This window comes from Poecilia reticulata, chromosome 15 (assembly GCF_904066995.2).
Source record: "Poecilia reticulata chromosome 15, P_reticulata-male-v2, whole genome shotgun sequence".
Lineage (NCBI taxonomy): Eukaryota > Metazoa > Chordata > Actinopteri > Cyprinodontiformes > Poeciliidae > Poecilia > Poecilia reticulata.
The window spans coordinates 22,503,064-22,526,736 of NC_088844.1; the positions used below are offsets into that span (position 1 = coordinate 22,503,064).

The following is a 23,673-nucleotide window of genomic DNA, read 5'->3' on the forward strand; positions in this document are numbered from 1 at the left end:
TTTTCTATTTTTGTTTTACTACATCAGTCTGAATTGATAGTTTCCTATGCACTTCTCTGCAAAGTTTTTAAGACCCAAAGACGAACGGACTTGGATGGCTTTCCTGGTATTAATTAGAACTACTTTGAAGTTATTTAGTCTGGCATTCACCTTGCAAATAAATTATACCAGAAACTTCTAGTTAGCACTAAAGGTCACGATCTTTCCAGTATAACCGGCCCGCCTAAATCCTTTTTGGAACAATCCATGAAATGTGGAAGCAGTAAAGTGCTGAGACATAAGATCCGTTGTATCATCTGGAACCAATGAACCATCCTTGACTTGACTGAAGTATCTGATGGTATTATGCAGTGCACCCTCGAGGGTGCTCACACGCTAATCTCACATATACGCTGCAGATAACACGGTGTCCAAAAAGATGAGCAGTTTCACATCTCCACTAGTTGCATCGTCACTGTGTCGGCCAGCTAAAATCAGAAGCAGAGGGGTTATGTTTTTACAGGAAGTCCAGCCCAGAGAGCTGTGAGTTACAAATTTTCTATGTTTACAACCTGTCAAGAGGATGACAGAGGTGTAAGATAAATGAGTAACCCTGAAACTCAGTCCGCCCTCTTGGTCTACTTGGGGCAGAGGGATCTAATCTTGAATAAAGCTCCCCAGTGGCTCCTGCAGAGACTGTAATAGCACACACAATGAGCTCTTTTACAGCAGTACTTCAGACTTGTAGCTTCAAATGGCAGGCAAGCATCCACAACACCTTATGCGCCAACAGTCTGCATAACCCAACTATAGCTCAGGATTTGGGAGTCATGTAAGGCTGATATCGAGTATCGGGTGTTAGGAGAGGTAGGGTTAGCTACAATTGCTGGACAAAAGGTCATTAACACCAAAATGACCGTGGATATGAGGTGTTTGCAAAACAACTCTGAATTGTCCTGTATGGTGGAACTAGACTAGAACTAGGAAGGATAGAAGATAGCTAGTTTCACAAGCTTTCATTGGGGAATACAGTTTATAGAAAGTCTTAATCCCCTTTAGGATTAGGATCTGAGAAGTTTCAGAGTTTAAATCTCTGAACCACTCAGTTGTCCCTTTGCCTCGTACTTATGCCCTTTGTCATGCTCTTTTCTACTGTTGAATAGTTTGGCAAAGGTGCTGTTGGGAGATGTTTTAGAACATGTTTTCTTTATTTCCAATGGATTTAAAGTGAAACTTAAAAAAACATTTTGGAAGTTGCACTTTGAACAGAAATGACTAATTTCACACGCTTTCAATGGGTAATACAATTTATAGAAAGCCTCAATCCTCTTTAGGATTTAGGATGCTTATTTCTCTGCATGACACAGGACTCAGGGTACCGTTCACCTTATTTCCTGGGAAGTATCCTGACCACATCCCCTGGAGTTCAATCATTGTACTTCGTGCAGAATGTTAGTCTGACTTAAAGTGGCTTCTTTGATCCCTTTCTAGACATTTTCGCCATTCCTTGTCAAGCTCTACAGGAGTGGCAACTCTATCCTTTTGCTGAATCATTGTCACGAGATGGTCCTGACGCCTTCTGGACTCTCTTGGGTACTTTGAAGATTTTTTTCACAACAACTCAAATTCTCTCGTAGAAGTTCTTGAAAGATTGATAAATGCATTGACTGATCATAATACAATTTACTGCAATAAAAACTTAATTTTTTGCTTTTTTCTGAGCTCTTGGTCAGGACTGCAACACAAGACCTAATTTCTGACTGGTCTTAGGAAAGTGATTTTAACTTTCAATGAACACAGGGACATTGCTACATAAGTACACCGAACCAACCCATCCATCCATCCATCCATCCATCCATCCATCCATCCATCCATCCATCCATCCATCCATCCATCCATCCATCCATCCATTTTCTGTACACCCTCATCCCTTAGTTGGAGAAGGGTGTACAGAAGGGTCACAAACAACCATGCGCGCACACGCACCTAGAGAGAATTTGAAGAGGCTAATTAACCTGACAGTCATGTTTTTGGACTGTGCGAGGAAGCCGGAGTACCTGGAGAGAACCCACACATGCACAGGGAGAACATACAGAAAGACCCCAGGCTGGGAATCAAACCCAGAACCTTCTTGCTGCAAGGCAACAGCTGTACCAACTGCGCCACTGTGCAGCCCCCATAACAACCCATGGAGTGAAAACCAGGCATTAGTGTCTGCACTAAGTTGTAGATATATCTGAAGGTCATCTGCATAGCAATGAAAAGACATGTGTTTTTTACCCTAGTAGCAAAAAAATATAATAAAATCAGAATTGGACCTAACATGGAACCTTGGGGCACTCCGAATGAAAAGGGAGGTGAAGAAAGATCGAAGCTGTTTGTGCACTAATGTTCTAACAAACCTTTGAAGCCTTCACAGAACAGCTGGATTTATAATGAGTGTGACTGTTGCACAGTAAAACATGAGGTCTGGAATGCAGATAATTGTCACACGTTTCAGATTTTCCATTTTGTAATGAATCCCTACTTAGTGTTAGACTGTCAAATAAAATCCCTTCATGTTGCCGTTTTAACGTGACAAAACGTGAGAGGACATGAATACCTTTGCAGGCGTACGCTGCCTCTCTCCTCTCCTCACAGCCGCGCTGATCTCTGGCAGGGTGAAAAAACCTGAAGTGGGACGGACAAACCATGGGAGGGGGGATGGATGGGGGGGGGTGGGGACGAACAACTCTGCACCCATCCTGCTCTCCGCTTCTAATCAGCACAGCCATCCAGTTTGAAGTGAAACTCCAGGTGGAAGGATCGCTGCTCCTCGGTTCATCCAGAGGAGGAATACCAGGAAAGGATTCCGCATGGGATTACGTTTTTAACGCGGACCGGATTATATTACCTCCTCAGGTAAAGGCTCCTTCATTGCTCTCCGGGGAGGAGGTTTTGAGCAGGGAGCTGAGAGAAGCAACTCCAGCAATATGGTTTCTGTGGCATTTGCGTGGCTTGAGTGAATTATTAACTTGCTAAATGATGCATAATTAGTTCATTTGTCAGAGGATCGATTCGCAATTGCTCGGTGATGCGAGTCCTTGGGGATTTTTCAATTTCATCGGCATGACTGGAAGTTTTGCCATTTTTAGTAAATAATTTATTGTGAAATCTATGCTCAGATATACATACTGCTTAAATAAACTTACAGCTGCCTTGGTTGTGGTTCACCATGACATCAATCTGCAGTAAGCACTACATACTTTCACTAATAAGTTAAAAAAAATATCTCTATATATATTTTCCTATCAACTCACCTGAAACTTTATTCTAAGTTATTTCCACCTGTAACAGAGAGGAAACTTTTCATCTTTAACTAAGCTTGGCATCTTGATATACATTCTCCTGATTCTTCTTCTTGTGTTGAAGCAGGATTATTAAGCGCAGGTGGTCTCAGCATAACATGTCCAGCAACAAGCTGCAGCTTGCATTGAGCTGATTGCCAAGAGTTAAAATAATTCAGCCTGTGAGGAACTCAATAAACAAGTCGTGTATCAGAAGCAGCAGCAGGAGTGACCCTGTAGAGACATGCTGGAGTTTGACTTTCTTTCTGCTTGTTGTTGCAGCTTTTTGCTCCATTAAAAATGTTTTGGAGCACAGCACTGACACCTGTGAATGGTGGGTTTTAACACTTCCTGGTAATGTGTGTAAAGAGTCTGGCTTCAGGCTTGCTTTCACCCAGGAGCAGGGTTTTACCGAGTTCTCAAACAAGTCCCAATCCCTTCCAGCTATTAACCCTCAATGCATCTGCACTGGCCACTTCAGAAAATTAATGTTTATGCCAAGCGGGGAACACAACTCCTCACTTTTCGATCACTGCATGCAAAGATTACACTAATGCGATGAAACATGTAATTTTAATTGCCCACAATGCGTTTTTAGAGCTCATCAGGAACAACCACTTTGTAAGACATGTGTGGTCTCCCAGCCCATATTGTCCACATCCTGTTTGCAGTGGAGCTTCCTTTGAAACACCTGCCTGATATGGGATCTGCTTTCTTTGATTTCTGTGGCTAGATACAACACCGAAGCTTCTGGTTTTTCCTAAAAGAAAAAAAAAAACAGCTGGCATTTTCATATAAAAAAATCTGAGCTTTGTGAAACTATTTAAGGTTGTGGTGCATATGAATTACTTTTCCATTCTTTTCAAATCCCATCACTGATTGTCCATGGTGCTTAGGCATAGACTTTGACTAGGCCATTCTAACACATAGATATGTTTAACTTAAGCCATTCCAATAGCTTTGGATGTATATTTACAGAAGACCATCAGTATTCATGGGGGTTAGAGATCACAGCTTATTGTGAATTCGTGAGACCAGAGTTGCACTGATTTCAGTTTTCTGGCCGATCGCCGATTTCTGATGTTTAAAAAGCCTGACCTGTCAATTCCAATTTTGGCTAATGCCAATATATAGCAAGAAACTTGCTGAGTTGGCAAAAGTGGAGTGACTAATGTTAACTGCAACAGGTCAGGGCTGACAGTGAAAGAGGACAGTGACTGATTTTTAGACCTTTGCTGAGGTAGATGGATAATATCATCTTTATATGCAAGTATCAGCCTATCACTGATCTCCAAAAATTAAGAAAATTGGCCACATAAATTGTCACCCCTACTTGAGACCCTTCCTAAAAACGCTGATAACTGTCTATTTCAATTGTTCAAACATAAAATATGTCATTTGCATTGTAAGGTGAACCTCTGCAAGACGTTTTCTTGTAAGATTCATGTGTATTTAGTTCCACCCATCTTCCCATCAGCTCTGACCACATTCCTTGTTGATGAAAATAATCCCAACAGCATAACTCTGTGGTTCATTGTTGATGGTGTGTTTAGCCTGATGTGCATTGCTAGTTTTCATCACACATCTGTAGGGTTTTAATGCTTCCCTGCTTAAAACACCCAACTTAAACAAATGGGTCATTAGCAGGCCACTGCAGAAAACAGTCCAGGTCATAAATTACCAGACACTGGGATGATCAATGCTCCATCTAAGGAAATCCAGCAAATAAGAGTGAGTCATTGATTTGTAGCATTCACATCTCCTGGAAATGTAATTGTGTCATTGACTTTGCAGCAATACCTCATAGTGAGCATGCATGTAGTGACAGTGGAGAGTAAAAACTTGATTTTAACAGAAAGAAACCTCCAGCAGAACTGGAGGATTCACCACAGGATGAAAGACAGCGCAGTAAAAGCTCAGCCAATAGGGGAGAGAGGAGAGAGAGACAAGGTTAAACACTGAAACAGGGTCCAGTGTGTCATCTATAAGAGGAAAACGTTGAGTTGTTGGCAGCAGCTCCATGAAGGTGTCACAGCTAAAATAATACCAGACCAGATGCAGCTTCTATGATTCATATAAAACAAACACAAACACAAAGTTAAAAGTTGAAATGATGACAAATAATGCAAAACTGGAGAGTAGTAAGAGAATACAGCAGAAAAAGGAGAGGCCTAAGTCTATGGCAGCGTAATTAAAGAGGTCACTCAGAATGGCTTAACATAAGTTAAATGTGAAACATATTACAATTACAGTGTAAAAGTAATTTATTACTGTGATAAATGGAAAATTTAACAAGCACCCAATAAGCTGTACTGAACTTATGTCTGGTTTGAATTAATTTGCTGAATGCTTGGGTGCATGTAAGGTTGCATTTGCTGTGTGAACCTTCAGGATCTGCTCTCCTCAGATCCTGCAGGAAACCCCCGGGTTGTTCAAAGAAAACATCATTTTCTCTTTGTGTAATTACTCTTTTTTCCACACAAATTAAGTAGTCTGAAATTATTGTTATTTTACTGTGATGTCATCCTTCTCAGCAGAGGTGCAGCTCGGCCAAATTAATGCTTCCTTAGAAGCAATTACTGAAGGTGGCTCTACATTTAAGAAACCCTGGGTTTATGGTTCCCTGTGAGGCGGCTGGGTGTTCAGGTGAGGTCTGCTGTGCGCTCCTGTCTCATATCGCCGGCTCTCTAGATGCACATATCTGTTCCAGCATGTTCACAGTCTGCTGCTATCCACTGTGAGGACAAATTGCAGTCCTTTTTCTCTAGCAGTCATCTGTATACCTGTCAAAGCTTGGCGCAGTGGAAAAAGACACGTCAGTTCTCACAAATGCTGCAGCAGGTCATGTTTATAGTTTCCGACAATCACTTCATACACACTAATAAAAGTTGGGAAATGCTTAGGTTTTCTTTTTTTGGATTGGGGGGGGCGGACCAGCAGAGATTTCATGGAGTTTTGTTATGCATGCACTGCACCACAAGGTGACTCGTTGCATAGGTGACAAGCTAATTGTTTTCTTCTTTTTTAAATTCTAATGTTAAATTCCTGCAGGTTGTAAAACATATTTAGCGTTCAAACCCAATAACAGCATCCATTCCGACGTGTCAGGGGAAAAAAATAGTTTTTGAGCAAAAAGGACTTTAAAAAGCTGGTGAAACATTGATGTTCATCTCAATAAGTACTAATAATTTGAAAAGTTCAGGTATTTTATTAATTTAATTCAAAAAGTTGCAGTTAATGGGTTGTGTGAGGTTGTTGTGGTTGATTCACTTGTAAACTGTTTGAATCCTTGAGAAATCCCAGTTCTCAGCCTTCCTGTAAAGGCTTAATCCAGTCAAATGTCAGATTCAGAAGGAGCAGTGTGTTTTACCTCCAGCTTGTTTAACAGCTGACCAGGCCAGGAGCCTTGGAAAGTTGCTAAGACACTCATTGGAGTTTGGTTATTCACTCTTGATGTGCTTTGTAGAGCTTCAGGAAGCATATAACTATTTTCCTCAATGCATTCTGAAGAGGTGCTGAAATATTGGCAGTGATGCTTTGAAGGTCTTGCAGTGAAATGAAGGCTAAAGCTGCACATTCACGGCACAAAATTGTTTCAAGTGTGGTTGTACTCTGCCGGGTCAGCGATCCTGTTTGTGGCATTCAAGAACCTTTAAGCATAATCATGAATATGAGGGTGCCTGGTTCAGAAACCTCAGACTCTGATCTTTTCTCTTTACCTTTTTGTGAATTATATGGTTATGCTGGTGTCTGTAAACCATCATCTTTAGAAAACAGTTAAGGTTTTTACTCAAGTATGAAACAGCCAGGATGAAGGTCAGCTTCAAGTTTAAGGCTAAGGTTATCAACTTGAGAAGGTGGACTAAGGTCATAAGATGTGAATCACGACCAAAGAAATGTAGGTTTCTGGTCTCAACCCCAGAAATAAGGCCTGGATTTGGTTCAGATCCCCCAGGTCGTTCGTACTGAGTCAGACTCAGCTGGAGGTTTCTCTGGAGTCAATGTTGAATCAATGACTCAATGCAATTGACTTTCTTCTGTTGCTTCCGTAAATGCTTCTGTTGCAGCATTTACTCATTTGGGAGTAAATGCTGCAAGCCAGTGACTCAATGCAATCTGCTGGGTTTAGTTGGATAGAAAACTTTTTAAACTACTAATAATAATGGATGAAGCATATTGCACTGTTCGAAAACTAGGATCAACTGAAATGTTTGTGTGATTGAATTGAAAAGAATTAAATCCTGCAGATTTTCATTGAACCATTTTTTTTCAAAATACATTAAAATATGCTAATAAATAATTCATTGCCTTTTTGAAATAAGAAAATAAACATTTTATTGCCAAAAAAGCAATATCACAGCATTCTTTTAGTGTACATTTGATCTTATAGATTAACTGATGTTTTTTTTTTTTTTTTTTGCATTAACCAATTAGTAATTTTGCATCAAAAGGTGTAGAAAATTTCGTTTTAAACCAGGTAAAGCTAAAATTACGCCACTTTATGAGTTCTGGATAGAACATATTTACAGACGAAAGTTGTTTTTTCTTTTTATCTTAAATGCAAAATGTGTATATTATTTATACAATTTTGCTGCTTTTAACACATGGTTCTTTCAGCAAATATCTTTTTTTTTTGTCAGTATGCTCCAGTTAACGATTAATTGATCATTAATCCAATTAATCATTTCAGCCCTAGTTGCCAGCAGGAGCAACTGAACAGTAAAGCCCTTAAGAGAATGTTTTTATAGTTGTCTCATGGTGCTATGAGCAGCTGTAGCAAATATTCCAAAGCCTCAGTGTCCATATCACACGTCTGCATGAAACAAACATCAGCTGGACTTGCTGATGGGGTACACACACATGAAGCCAGGCTTTTACGAGGCGCTCTCACTGTCAGACTCTGTGTGGTGAAGCATTTTCTTGCTGTATGTCAGTGTTCATGATTTGCTGTGCAGTAATAGAACTATAATGACACATTACGGTGCACGGAGCAAAGCCTCAGCCACTCGCTTCCTAACGCGAAACGCGGTTCTACAAGTCTGCTCAATGTTGGTACATGTGTGTGACTTCTGAATGACAGATGCCGAGGGAGGTTTTCTCCTCGCCGCAAACAGATTGTATTTCTAAGCAGGATCCAGCTTTATGTGGTTGTCACCCTCAAGCGCATAAACCGTCTGAGGGCAGTTCTCCATTCCTTCCTCATTAGATTATGTCTGTGTGCTCTCTAATAAAGCTGATTGCATGGATGTTAGTGGGTGGATTTCTTTAGGCTGTTTATCTCATATGTTTGAAGGTGAGATTGCGAATGGCTAAAATACTGTCTTTACCTCAAATGACTGACCTTTGAAGTGTAACAACATGACTTATAATAAGACAAATGCTAAACAGGTCATTCTGGGTACAACTCGGCTCTCAGGGTGGTTTCAGGCTGCAGAAGGTCTTTGTTTGGTCTTGTTTCCTGCAGAGTAACTGAAGATGCACTGATTAAAGATGTATGCCTAATCTACAATTTTTGTAGAGCTATAATCTGCTTTGTTAAAAAAATAATTATTTTGAGTTTTCCTGCCGTGAGGAATTGTCCTTTATTTTTATCATGATCAGAAGCAACATCTCTTGCGTGTGAGAAAGCAGTCTAAACTTGAAATACAATTGCTCACATTTAGGCACACTGAGCTTCTGAAAGATTGTACAGCTACAGTTGAGCTCAAAAATCATTCATATGCTCAGATTTAGATTTAAAATATTTCTTGCACAGCTAAAAAGTTTATTTCTGATAGGAAATGAGACAGACGTCTCTCAAAAGATGATAAAACTATAAAAAAGGAGTTGAAAAATAAATAAAAAAAACATTTTTATTTACATTTTATTTTAAAAATGCCATTCTGAATATTATTTAGTCATATTCAATAAGTTAGAATATGATGCCCATTAAAAGTACCATTTAAGAATAACAACCATACTTAAATATTGCTGTGATTAAGCCAAAAAACTGTACAAAATATATACATTTTGTCTGTAACCTGGCACCATCTTGTATGTCATGTTTTGTTGGTCCAACCCTGAGTCTTTCACACATAAACGAACTAACTCTGTCGTCTTTGTTTATTTAACTCTGCCTCTGCTGCAGGCGCCAATCATTTTGTCTCCTTCTCCATGTAATACAGTTGCAGTTTCTGCCTCTTCATGCCCAACACAAAGCCATCCTGTCTACCTTGGGATGTTCTGTACAGACCATACATCACTCAATACTCCCCAGGGAGATGTTTATCCTCTTACAAGAAGACGTTGAAGCCTAATATACCTGAGATCAGCCTTCAAAAGGAACGAAAGAGAGCATAAGAGAGTATGAAATGACCCAAACTGAAAAAGTATAAATGGAGAAGGATTGAAATGTGACAAGTAACTTCTAGAGCCTGAATTAACACCAAATCTGTGACATATATTTTCTTTTTAAATGGGTTTTTTATGCCTGTTCTTCCACTGACTACACTTTATACTAAAAGCAACCAACTTTGGCCATTGTTCCCACAGTAATGACTTCCACACCAAAGAGTGTCGAGGTCAGCATTACCTGGTACCACTTGCATCTGACGGTGCACTGATCAGAATAAAACTCATATATTTTTACAATCAAGCAGAAACTCTACACATGAGCTGCAGCAGATTTATCATTGCATCTCCAGATATGACGTTTTTCTCTTTCTAGAAAGTTTATTGAGTTTTTTTCTTTACACTAGCAAGAAAAACAAGAGCTCATAAGACAAAAGTAAACATTTGCCCCGTTTCCCTTCTCTGCAAGGTGGAGCAGTAATTCAAGAACATCTGGCTGAGCTGCTGAACCAGAACATCATTCATCATGATCAGATCCATTACTGTCATCTTCTACGGTGAGAAAGCAGTCTGTCTATTCTATTACACTAATATTCCTGTTTTTTAATTGTTTCAGTCTTGTCTACAGTGTCTCATATCGCCATAAAATTCAGATAGCAGTACATTTACACCGTCGAGCAGCAGCATCTTTTCTCTTTAAGAGATTCTGTGGGCAGAAAAAAATGCTGATGATTGTGTTTCTGTGCCTGCTAATATGTCAAACGCCCTCTTCTTCACCCACAGCGTTCCTCTTGTCTTGGGCATGCTGGGCCAAGCCTAATGGATCAAAGAGCAAGAAACCAAAGCAAGGTGATCATCTTCATCAGCAGCCAAAAGCCTATAATCTTCGTTCCTTTCAGTTTTATTATGTGCCCCAAGTTTCTGTGCTAGCTGAGGTTCACAGGAAGGTGAACCTCACCTTCATCTGCATTATCCTGGTGTTTTGAAAGAGTTGCTGCAGATGGTGATGCTGTGGGCAGGAAGGATATCCAGTAGCAGTAAGTCTTGTAACAAATCTCAAGAGGCCTCTGACTGAAGACTGTTGATGTATGACCATCTCACGACATGCTAACAAGTCAATATCCAGGCAACAGAGACTATATTCACAGTAACACATCCTGGATGACACCATCAATTGTTGCCAGTCACTGCTAATCCACATCATTTGCTTTTGCTGCACCTCTTTGAATCTCTATCAACCACAGAGATGTGATGTTTCCTCGTTATGATTGATGGAAGAAATGGTTTGCTATTTCTTCTTCTCTCTGCTCTTTGGTCCTTCTCTTCATCAATGCATCATTTTCTCTGAGATTTGGGATCATAGTTCCAGTTTTATTTTAACTTCTGAGCTTCTATTCTGCTGCTCCCAGCTGTAAAAAAAATACATTGTTGCCATTGTTATGCACCACTACTGTCTGAATGTAAAAATTTAAGAGCAAAAATATTTTCTACCACACAGCATATAAAACCAGAGGGAATAAGTGTCCAAACATACAATGACTCAACCAAAAAGACAAAGGTTGAGTCCAACATGCTGCCACTGTGAGATGCTGCAGTTCTAGAGCAACGTATAGTCAAATTCAGATGCAGTCTTCACGGCCAGGCATGTCATGGTTCATTTTCGGCTTTTAACGATGCAGCTGATCTGTTCTTTTTCCAGGAAACCAAAGTTAGTTTTGATTGTGTGTTTCGGAATATTGTCGTAAAACCTAAATGTGTCAACGTTTGTGTGTCAACGACCCATTCCAACTGAAGGAGATGAATTAATACTCCCGCTTGTGGAGTACACCAGAGCATGATGCTGCTGCCACTGTGCTTGACAGTACAGTAAAGCTTTCGGCCTGATTCCTCCAAGCATTCTTCTTGTTATTGTTGCCATTTTTATAGTCCATGTGGGCAGACTCAGATTCCAGTCGGGCTTGATGGGTTTGGTTTTGGTTGGTGCCCTTCCATCCATTATGATGTAACTCTGGTGACTCTGGTGTCCCAACAATTCCCAGTTCATGGGAGTGACTCCTAGAGTGATCCTTATCATTTAAACCCATTTTTTGTAAAAAGTTAAACAGTAGGGAAATCAAAATTGAGTCTAAGCTCCCCTCTCCTGTCAGTCATATTGTATCTGAAGTCTGAGATGCAGTTTGCCTAAGCTCTGTAGATTCTGTGTTGGTAGTGATACTAAAATGTAGCAAAATATACCACATTTCCATAGAAATGTCTACTTTATTGTAAAGTGATGTGATTTTCTTTTTGTATCTTTCTGGTATTTTGTTGTCCACCGTCCAGTTGTTCCTGATATAGAGTGTGACGTCCGAGCAGGGAAGATTAACCTTCCAGAGTTCATTGCCAAGTGTCCAGCACACTGTAAAGAAACCAAGCAGCAGGTCTACGGGACAGGCGTCTTCGCCTCCATCTCCAGCATCTGCAATGCAGCCATCCATAGGTGTTTGGACTGGGAAATGAATATCGCCAAAACAGTCTCATGATGGTTTTATTTGACAAACATGTTGTGTGCACAGTGGAGTCATCACAAACGCAGGGGGGAAAGTAATTGTGAGGAAGATGGCCGGGCAGAACGTCTACAAAGGCAGCAACTCCAACGGGGTGCGGTCACTGTCCTTACCCAAGTGGAGGGAGTCATTTGTGGTCTCAGGTACTGACGCAGAATTAAATATTTTTGAAAACCAGTTGTTTAGAATAAATTTGTTGAATAAAAGCTGAATTTGTCATGTCGCAGTTGGGAAACCAAAGAAAGGTGTCATCTACCCATCCACTCTGGACTACGCTCCTTCAAGACCAACCTATGTGAAGACAGGTAGGAAAAGCATCTTCACACTATTACCATATAGTTTTAAGGGATTATATTTAGTTTTCATTTTGAATAGAGAAGATCAAGACATTCATATTTTAGAATGGCCCAGTCAAAGTCCAGTCCCAAAGAAATATGTGGAAATATTTCGAAATTGATGCTCACAGACACAATCAACACAAGCTAACGGAGCTCAGGGTATTTTAAGAAAAACAGGTACAAATTTTGGTCTCTGGATTAGAGCTGAGACAATCAGATTAATCACGATTAATTGATTACTGTAATAATCGTCAACTAATTTAGTAGTAATCAATTAATCATTAATACATTAAATGTTAAAGACAGTATGCTCTTTCCATCTATTTGTTATGACCCTGTTAGGACCACCTGTTTTGTCTGGTATATTTCGGGGTCAAAAGGTGACAGATTCAGCATGCCACATTTGACTCTGGCATGCTGAATCTGGATTTGGATTGCTGCAGTCTGCTAAGAATGACAAGAATGCATTACAACACAGAGGTTACACTGTAGACGCTCTCATCCATCCTCCTCGTTTGTGACCGCCTTCATTTCTTCTCTTTTTCCAGGTTCAAAGGACACCAAATTAGCTGCGTTCACGACGCTGCCGCCAACAACAGCACCTGAAGCCACCACAACGACCCCTGAACCGACAACCACAACTGCTCCCACCACCACCACCACTATGCCTCCGCCACCACCCACAACCACCAAAGCCCGGGCCGCAGTGCATAAAATCAGGGACGCAGGTGAATAACACAAGCAGATAAAAACGTTTACAAAGGTAAACGAGCAGCCTGCCTCGTCTAGTCTAACTTACAGCGCTAGCAGCTTATAATCAGAGCTTGCAGCTTGCCGCAACAAGCCTTCTTTTCTGCAATGAGCGATGATGAGTGCCAATTACAACTGCAATTGTGGAGCAATTACCGCTCCTCTGTGATGAAGTTAATGCAGTGTCGACTGTTTTAACTGTAGCTTTCATCACTGATTAAATAAAAACACAATCACTGAGACTCTGCGTCATTCTGGACGGCGGTGCCGCTACAGTGAGTACAGTGCCACCGTATCTTAAGGTATGCGTTCAAATGAGATGGGCAGAGGGCCAAATAGGCTGCCGAGCGTTCCCTCTCCCTTTCATTTTCTGTAACATTATCTTCCTTCTCTCCACACCGGCACACCATTTGTCTTTCTTCCATCCAGGCAGCAGTCACCCGTACCTTGCCCATGTGGCTGCCGCAAGTTCAAGTAAGTGAAGCAAAGCAGCGAATAATTGTTTGTAGGAGGGATAGCATGAGGTGCTACAGTGGTGATAGTGTATTCTGGGTCACACAGAGCCTCGCAAAAGTAACTTCTTTCTTCACTCAACAACCACAAACATTAATGTATTTTATTGGGGTTTTAAGTGGTAAACCAACATAAAGCAGTGCATAATTTTGATGTGGAGTAATCTGTTAAATGTGACTAGAGTCTTGTTTCCACTGAGCAATACGCTACGGGCTAGTATACAGTTTTTTGTCTGTTTCAATTGGACCGGCCTATACAGCCGACCCGTACCTCACCATTCTTGGGCCCCCTTCAGTTGTTGGTCCATAAGACAATGGTACAGCTAGTGTGGAGCTACTGACATCACACAACACAGTCCATTAACTGGGAAACAGAAAAAAAGATACTGCTTGTGGCAAGTTATACTAGTGCGACGACAAATGTGGCGCACAAGTATGCGTTTGGGTTTAATCCAATCCACACCGACTCCTGCTGTACTGCTTAGTGGAATAATTTTCCTTTCACTTTACAGTTTTGTGGTACTTGTTGGTTTATCACACAAAACCACAATAAATGGAAACAGGACATGGCATTACAGTGGTCTGCTTTTGGAAATATCACTTGTTTTGTTTGGAAGGCCATGGTATCTTCCACACTTATCAACAAATAGCTTTATGTAAAAACAACAAACAAAAAAAACACCAACCAGTAAAACCATTACAGTTTGTAATATACATTTTTATCTAAATGTTTTGTGAATGAACTGTGTGATTGGTGTAGGACAGTCACAGAGTGCCCAAGGAAAGAGTCCAAGCCAAGGTGGGTAAATACACTTCAAGAAGTTCCAGCTATTGAAAAAATTATCACACAACTAAGCATTTCCAGTCTGACTAAACCATCAAACCATCTCTTCAGTGTTCAGAGGTAGCTCCTACCCAAACAGGTATCCACAGCGGGCCAGCGCAGGTAAATCAACTCAAAAATCCAACCTGCTAACCTCTGCTTTTTAAAAACATAATTCTTCCTTTTACACTGACCCTCAGACACTTTTATTTTATTTTTACCTGTGCACATAAGCTCTGCATGCCGTCTCTGTTCAGTATCTACCAAGCTACTCGACTTGTATTAGTAGCAAATCAGGAATGGTGCTTATGGTGTAATCTTCAGGTCTGTGGGTCATGTTCCAACTTTCACAAATATTGGAACCCCTGGTAAAGATGAATGTAAGGACTTAAAATAAATTCACCTTTTATTGCAATAGCATAATGATGCCCTTAAGAATCCAACAAGAGTGGATTACACAGAAACTTATGTTGTAACCAAATTTCAAAGCCATGTTTATCTTGAGTAGCATCAACATCATGGAAACCTTTTCTGGTCTCCAAATATGCCTAATGTCACTAATTTGCAACATATTTAAATATATAGCTGTTTCATGAGCTGTAATCTCTATAACAATGTCCACTTAACAGAGCAACAGTTTGACCCCAACATTTATTGTTTACCTTCCTAAAATAATGGTCTACGTAATTTTTTTTTTTAAATCACCACCTCTTTTTTTTATTTAGGTAAAAAAAAATCACTTTTACCAAAAGTGATTTTGTCCATTATTTTTGGAAGGTGACATTATGTTACTTTTAAAATAGGGAAGGCAAGAGAACATGCCAATCAGAAAAAGCAAATGTTTGTTGACCTTTACATGTAATGAATTGACTAAAGGGAAATTGGTACTTATTTAAACTCATTCATATCCAGTCAGGGCAATAATCAGAAAGCAACAACTGTAATTGAGTTAAATTAGGCGTTTCCTTATTCGTTTTCCAGCAGACACAATAAGCAGCTCGCTGCAGCGAGGAGCAGCGATCTGCCTATGACAACTATTAGAAGTCTTATTTGAGAAGCATGCCTGGAAAAAGTATTTTCTGCTCTACTATCAAAGAATTTGTCAAACTCCGCTCAGACTTGAGCTAGGACTAAGATTAAGCTTTTCTGCAAAGACTCCTAGTGGGTCTGGTATGAAACATAAAATGTCTATGTGCAAACACCCTGCTGTTCATGCAGAGTATGACGGAGGATCCATGATGCTGTGAGCACTCAGGACTTTGTAGAAGTTCATGGCAGCATGGACTCATGAAAAACCGAGCATTTTGAATAAAAATCCAGTGGAAAAAAGTGAAAATGGGTCATTAGTGGGTCTCTCAACAGTATAATGATACAAAACATATGACCAAATAAACAGAAATGGTTGTTCTACCTTTGAGCTGAAGCTGAAAAAAAGAGTGTCACGAATTTATTCTAAGGATTTTTACACGTCTTTACCAGAGGTGGCGATACTTGAGGGAGATTCTGTATTTTCAATCTGTGCTGATACTTAGACATTGGTGCAGTCTAATTTCAGTGAAAATTAGGTGCAAATTAACACAAACATTTAACATTTAAGCAATAAAATGTATACTTTATTGAAGTATCAGCACAGATTAACTCCGCAATGTTTCGCTATTTTGAAAAACTTCTTCCTTCTAATCTTGGTCCAAGGTTTGCGCCGGCCAGAGGCGGGCTCAGCCATCAGGAGGCAACCATCCTCTCCAGTCGGCCCAGGTCATCCTCCTCATTAGTGCACTCACACCCACGATTAAATCAAAAACGGTTACAGGTAGCATGCAGGCCACCGTCAGCAGACTGCTGTAAGTCTAACCCCACTGCTTACACTCATGAGCCTCTGATATCTTCACCCTCAGGGTCACCACTAATACCATCCTCTGAGCTCCCCAGCTAACATTCCTCGCTGCATATAACCACTGTTTTCTGTCATCAGGAGCGTCCTCCCCAGTCACATTCTCGTTTTACGAGATGAAAAGAGTCAAATGAAGCAGAGCTAGTGCTTGTAAATACGCCCATCGTACATGCTTTTGTTTTTGATAGCATGCTGTGGAGAAAGAAAAAAAAAAGTCTTTAGTTTCCATCAAAGCAAAACAGCTGGGCTACATTTGAGGATGGAAGCCCAAAACTGAAACTCTGCTTTACTCTCCTTCCTCTTCTCTTTTTTTCCCTCTCTCTTCTCTTCTCCTATCTGCGCTTTTCTCGTCGCTTGCAAGCAGCTCTTAACAGGGCTCCACCCGAGCGGACCCCGACAACGAGCCAGTCGAATTCTGGTGAGTTTCTCTGAGCAGGAGACCTCGACCACGCTGACGCAGACGGGTCAGATCAAACAGCAGAGTAAAGACGATTGTAAAAGCGCTGAGGGAAATGTTTACAGTCTGTGGTACGCCGACGATGCGCCCAAATCCAAGCAGATGCTCAGACTTCGACAGAAAAATCTTGTGAATGTCTATTCACCTAAGAGATGAAACAATCAGTCTCTCAGATTCATCTCGGTTACGTGGATATAAACCCGCTCCATGCTTTAAAATAACATCTTAACGCCTTTGTTGTCTGAACCAACCTTTGGTTTCTGACCTTTCATTCCCAACTACTCTTTGCTCTGCTGCCCAGTTCATCCAGCCAGCTGAATTTTATGAATTAGATGAAATGATCTCTTAGTTCAGCCAAAACTTCTTAAATCTGCAGCTGCACTGGACTAAAATAAGAAGTAAATCAAAATAGTTCGGGAAAGTTAACCATCTCGCTTCAGTTTTCGAAAAGAAATAAAAAGGTTTGAAACTGATTTTTTTATTTCCAGTAATCTGAATGTAAAACTGCAAAGAATGGGTATGCGTTTAAAATGTGCAGAACAGTTCTTGGCAAACAATTTGTTTTAGTTAAAACGGAAAATATCTTCTATAAAAACCTACATCAGTGGAATTCACTGTGGTCTGAGAGGAAAAATTGTGGGTAACTAGTTAAATCTAAAGCACATTTCCATCACAGGGACCATTTTCAGGGGTTTGTTAGGTCATTACTACTGACTGCCTTTTAATTTCACTTAACAGGGTGGAAACAAATCAAACAAATTTCAGAGTGGAAATTTATGCCAGAAACAAGCCCTAGAGGTTGTTCTTTGACGTTTTCCCAGAGTTTTTTATTTTTTTCTAAAAGTTCTGCTCAGTATCAGAACTTCAAATTATATGAAAATAACCTTTTCTGACATCTGAGGATTAAACAGGTTGTCAAAACTTTAATGGTTTTAATCAGCTTAATTCATATTTGGAGAAAAAAAAACCTCTTGTTCAGCCAACATTAAGTCAATTTTTTACACTTAGTCTTTTTGTCCAGTGTTTGATTTGGTTATTGGTTAATAAGAATTATTTATTTTATTTTCTTTACTTCATTGGCAATGAGGCAAATTAATTAGGTATTTGAATTCTTCAATGGGGCTGCACAGTGGCGCAGTTGGTAGAGCTGTTGCCCTGCAGCAAGAAGGTTCTGGGTTTGATTCCCGGTCCCGGTATTTCTGCATGGAGTTTGCATGTTCTCCCTGTGCATGCGTGGGTTTTCTCCGGGTACTCCGGTTTCCTCCCACAGTCCAAAAACATGACTGTCAGGTTAATTGGTCTGTCTAAATTGCCTCTAGGTGTGAGTGTGTGTGTGCATGGTTGTGTGTCTCTGTGTTGCCCTGCGACAGACTGGTGACCTGTCCAGGGTGACCCCACCCCTCACCCGGAACGTTAGCTGGAGATAGGCACCAGCAACCCTCTTGACCCCACTAGGGACAAGGGTGCAAAGAAAATGGATGGATGGAATTCTTCAATCTCTGGCAAATAGATTAATGTAAATTCTCTCAAAACATTTTCATCATAAATATCGGAAATCTTTTTAATCACAACTGTAGCTCCCTGCAAAGGTGAAACCGATAATATATATTTTTTAAATGAGACCAGCAGGAGTAAATGTGTTGGTCCTTTAAAGTAGCTGGTAGTCGTGACAGTTGTGAGTTTTGGCAGTGAAGGTTCAGAGAGTTGAAACCAGAAGCGCCAAGTGACCCAGTTATGCGCCCAAGTCTGTAACCATTGCAGCATATGGGTCCAATCTCTGAAAAGCTCCACAAACCAGCCAAGGTGTGGCCCTCCGAGGAATGTGCTTCTGTTTTTCCTTCTGCGGAATGCAAAGCCATGAATCCCCTAAAATTAGACAGGGCTATATCTGTTTAAATGACAGCTGATTGTAGGATCTGATTTATAAAAGGCGGTGTAAACTCTTCCACAAAACGTTTGCTGCTTAGCTCTTGATCCGATCCAGGAAGCAGCTATTCAGATCGAGGGATGACCGTGTGATTTACGAACGAGAATACTGATTCCTTTAGGCTGCTCCTTCAGATGGAAGTCAGAGTTTAAAGGTGAAGCCAAGCAGTGCCTCCGGAGTTTCCAAGATGGATGCTTCTTTTGACTCTTATCTCTTTGGTTTTTGATTTATGAGTTTAAAAATTCTTTTCCTATGTAGCTTTGGCACCTAGCGGCTTAAAACAGATGTTGGGTGTTATTGCTCTAAGTTATGATGCTAGTCTGGCGTCTATAATGAAACATGTCAGTCTATTAGCCTAAAGGATGCATGAAAATATTTTAGTAATCACGCTATACCACTTAGAAATGCATTTATATCTACTGAAGCTTTCCAATTTTGATCAGGCTACAACTACAAACCTCAACTTTTTTCAATTGAATCTTATAGATGAGCACAAAGTGGCGTGGATTGGGGGATAAAAAGCAAACATGTGGATGAAGAGATAGGACCAAAATTACAAATGTCTTTGTCCAACGTGAAAGTTGGTGGGAAAAAGTCACTGCATATCGATCTGAATACCCCGTCCTCATGGTGAAACAGCAAGCTGAAAAACTACTGTAAACTTACAGCAAAAGCTGTAAAGGAACGGTTTAGATCAGGGTATATCAAAGTCTTGCAATCAAAGCACAGATTTATATTCAAATGAGAATTTATGGCATGACTTGAAAAGTGATGCTCCTAGATGGTCTTGATTCAATCTGACTGACTTGAGACACTTTGAAAAGAGAGTTTGAAGTTTCAGTGTTAAGATGTGCAAGGCTGGAGACATAGGCAAAGTTTGCAGATGTCAGTACAGGGACACAAATGTACACCACACTTTTTAGATAATTATTTGCAAAAATATTTCAAGTTTTAAAGCTGACGCCTTTTTGCTGTTTCGTTCCACCTCTCAGTTTTGCACCACAATGTGATTCTCTCACATTAAAACCCAAAGAAAAACATTTAAGTGAATTGACAAAATGTGGAAAAGTAAGTACGTTTTTTTTGGAGCTGCTGTAAATGTTTTGGGTTATGTCTTTTTAGCGGAGCTGTCTTTTGTGCGAGCAAGTGTCACAACACAATGCTCATATGAAATAAGCTCCGATCCAAGAGGAGGATCCTCAGCCTTTGACCTCTGCGATCACTAAATTGGTTATGATTAAGGAAGTTGAACTCGATCCTTTAAGGCAGTTTTTAATAATAGTAAAAAAAAAGAAAGTCAACCGCAGCAGATTGGCTTTATCTCTACCTGCTATCTAAACTGTCCCTGGTTTGACATCGGGTCTATAATAATACGTCCGCGCTTCAGTGGGCTGCTGGCTGCGCTCTCTCAGGCCGCCTTTGCAAACAGAGACCCTTCTCACCAGCCGCCCCTGTATGGGAACCTCAGAGCCGAACGCTGTGTGTTTGTGCAAGCTGCCTGTCCTCCTCAGAGTGGATTTCACTGAAGTGTGCAGTTGTGGTTCAGTCTGTTGTTGCAGAGGGAGCTTCGCCATTCTGGTTTTTACCTCAACTTGTCAATAAAATTAACTATCCGGGCAGTTTGCATTTTGCTTATTTAAGTTTGCATTCATGTGACCAACTTCTAAGAAGGTGCATAGGGTAAACTGGGGTATTTTAATTTATGTAAATGACATCATAACCAGCCTAAAAATGGATCTTAAGCATAAGGAATAAATCATTCTTTATAGATTAAATAAACAAAGAGCCTGTACATTTTTTAAGTTTAAATGTATTTAATCTACCAAATTATTTACATATAATTAAAAAAAAACGTTCATTATTAATCTCATTATTCATATTAAATCCTAAAGAGTTAATAAAGCAACAAGTAATTAATAAAATTAGTAAACTAACACCAACAACAACTGCCCCAACATGCAGACCTAAATATATTATTAATGTAGATAAAATACCATTTCATTCCTGGAAGATGTTTTACATCCAAACTTATGTCTAAAGTTGAGTAAAGAATCACTATGTGATTAACTAACTAAGTTAACTAACTTTGGTTTGTTTTTAAAAGGCTTTTCTTAATTTCTAAATCATCCGCTGTGGTCAGATACTACTGACGTATATTCACAAACATTCAGACATGACTCCCAGAGAATAACAGTTCAGACATAAAGACGTAAATATTTTGAACTGTGGAGGTGGAGTAAGAGGTTGTTTTGGCTAAACCTAAGAGTGCAGTAAGAGCATTTTGAAGGGCATTTGGCATCCATCCATCCATTTTCTTGCACCCTTTTTCCCTCAGTGGGGTCGGGAGGGTTGCTGGTGCCCATCTCCAGCCAACGTTTCGGGCGAGAGGCGGGGTTCACCCTGGACAGGTCGCCAGTCTGTCGCAGGGCAACACAGAGACAGACAGGACACACAACCATGCACACACACACACACACATTCACACCTAGGGCCAATTAACCTGACAGTCATGTTTTTAGACTGTGGGAGGAAACCGGAGTACCCGGAGAAAACCCACGCATGCACAGGGAGAACATGCAAACTCCATGCAGAAAGACCCCAGGCTGGGAATCGAACCCAGAACCTTCTTGCTGCAAGGCAACAGCTCTACCAACTGCGCCACTGTGCAGCCGGGCATTTGGCAGTTCTCTCAAATCTGATGTGTTTTCTTTCATGTATGTCCGCTACAAAACAAAACGCAAATTCATATTAAGCTTTTTTTTTTTTTTTAATCTTTCTAACCAAAAAGTTGAAAGAAAACAGCAAGTTTTCTCTAAAACAACAGGCGGCAACTCAGTCCTGAAGCGTCTGAGCGTCTACTGTTTTAGTGTCATTCTGAACACCTTGTGCGTTATCCACTAATAAATCCCACTTTGATGGAGATCACAAGTGTGTCCCTCCTTGATGCCCGTCCTGAAAACGGCTTTCTAATTCTCCCGTGCACAGCTTTCCCCAGGAGAGACTGGCCACCCTCTTCTTACTCTCGCCCTGACTGGTTCCCAGGAGCTCGACGACCAGCAGGTAGCAAACAGCAATCCCTCAGCAGAGACTGAGATGAATGTTGGTTTTTAATCAGATCAAGGACAAATGGGCTCAAAGAAATATCCAGAGTGAATGAATCTTTCCGGACGTTGCTGACACATCAATGTTCTCTGCTCAGATGTTAGCTATGCAGTTCCAGACTCAGGATACGCATGGAGTGAGACAGAAACACCTGAGATGCCAGGTAAGTAAATGCACCTCCTCTCTGACAGAGTGCTGCAGTTTTGGGTGCGTAACGCAACCTTTACTGCGCACCTCGTATCCAGCTGTGCTGCATGCTCGTGCATCTGGTACAGTTCGGTATCTGCTGACCGACCATGTATGTGCTGAATTGACTCCATGTGTAAGTACGTACATGCAAGGGCATCTCTGTTTACATGCCATCTGCCTGCCACATGAGGGCTTCTTTGAAGTGCAGAAAAGCAGAATGGGGCAGGATATTGATGCATGTGAAAGTGATGTACTCTGAGGTGATAATTGTGAGAAAAAAAAAGTTATTGCTTTCACTGGTTCGGGATTGGTCGTGGATGATTTCTGACCAATCGTAACCATGGAAACATGTGCTTATCCCTCTGATGTTTCCTCCACACTAATGGGTTTCGTAACGTCCTCCTCTAGCTCGGGATCTCAGGCCTGATATCTCAGAGTATGAACGCTGGCTTTATAGCTTTGGACCATACCGTAAGTGTTCATGCATTTCTATTGGGGTTACTAACAAATCTCCAGGTTGTAGAGTTTCAATAAATGGGTTGGGATTGCCTTGCTAAAGTATTCAACCCCTTGGACTTTTTCACGTTTTGTCACATTGCACCTCCAAACCTCAATGTATTTTATTGGGATTTTACATCAGCCCCCATAACTTTGTTACCCTGCAAATGAAATTATTGCAACCAGTAGTATTCAGAAGTGATCATTTGCAAATAGATTCAGTCTGTGTGTAATTTTTCAATAAAAGCACAGTTGTTCTGTAAAGACATGTCAGAGAACATTAGTGTTTGGAACCACAACCACACCAGAATACTTTAGAACCTCTCTAAAAATACCCATAGCTTCCCATTTTAGTAACTCAAACACCAAATACACCTTAGTATATACAGTATTAATACGCAGTGTGCGACAGAAACTAACATCTACAGTTTTCATTATCTCCACTCCAGATTGAACAGCCGATCAGTACCAAGGAAAACCGATCGGTCAATAGCATGCCCATTGCACCGAGGCTGCTTTTTTTTAATATATATATAAATTTTTTAATATACTCTACAAACAGGCAGATTTTCTGCAGATAGTTTGGAGTGACATTACATAGAAAAATCACAATAGTCTGGAGTCTACTTTAAAAATAAAGTGTCAAAAAAGACATACTGAACAGGTCAGAGATATGTGTGAAAGAAAACTAACACTGCATTTCACCCTGAACACATCATATAGCATGATGCTGTGAGGATGATTTTCATATGTTATACAAAATCTATACCGCACATTTGTGTCTAGGCAAACTCGTGTTAGCCTAGTTTTCAGAATAATAGCACCCACTTATGTGTGATTTAACGTCACTATAAATGCTGCAACCCTAGATTTTCATTTCAGGCCGTTAAATGGGTAAATGGGGATAAAAGTATGCACACGACGTTTTACAGACTTTTATTTCTAAAAATACAACATGTAACCCTGTTTTTCTACTTTGCAATTATCCTCTGCTTTGTGTTGGTC

At 40.4% G+C, this 23,673-nt stretch overlaps 1 protein-coding gene across 12 annotated transcripts in view; it reads left to right on the plus strand.

The window, feature by feature from the left end:
* Nucleotides 1-2,715: 2,715 nt before the first annotated feature.
* LOC103477275 (vitrin) overlaps nt 2,716-23,673 on the plus strand; it is a 30,030-nt gene continuing 9,072 nt past the window's right edge. For 2 of the 12 annotated variants that reach the window (XM_081616098.1, XM_081616100.1), the window contains exons 1-15: nt 2,716-2,880; nt 10,105-10,192; nt 10,419-10,484; nt 11,958-12,114; nt 12,191-12,324; nt 12,409-12,486; nt 13,068-13,247; nt 13,699-13,743; nt 14,542-14,580; nt 14,677-14,727; nt 16,297-16,359; nt 16,857-16,913; nt 21,865-21,939; nt 22,079-22,144; nt 22,579-22,641. In XM_081616098.1, coding sequence (XP_081472224.1) covers nt 10,162-10,192; nt 10,419-10,484; nt 11,958-12,114; nt 12,191-12,324; nt 12,409-12,486; nt 13,068-13,247; nt 13,699-13,743; nt 14,542-14,580; nt 14,677-14,727; nt 16,297-16,359; nt 16,857-16,913; nt 21,865-21,939; nt 22,079-22,144; nt 22,579-22,641 — 1,105 coding nt within the window. In that variant the 5' untranslated portion in view covers nt 2,716-2,880; nt 10,105-10,161. The remainder of the gene's footprint in view (nt 2,881-10,104; nt 10,193-10,418; nt 10,485-11,957; nt 12,115-12,190; nt 12,325-12,408; nt 12,487-13,067; nt 13,248-13,698; nt 13,744-14,541; nt 14,581-14,676; nt 14,728-16,296; nt 16,360-16,856; nt 16,914-21,864; nt 21,940-22,078; nt 22,145-22,578; nt 22,642-23,673) is intronic. The other 10 variants (XM_008430273.3, XM_081616099.1, XM_008430275.3 and 7 more) reach the window with 10 other exon arrangements.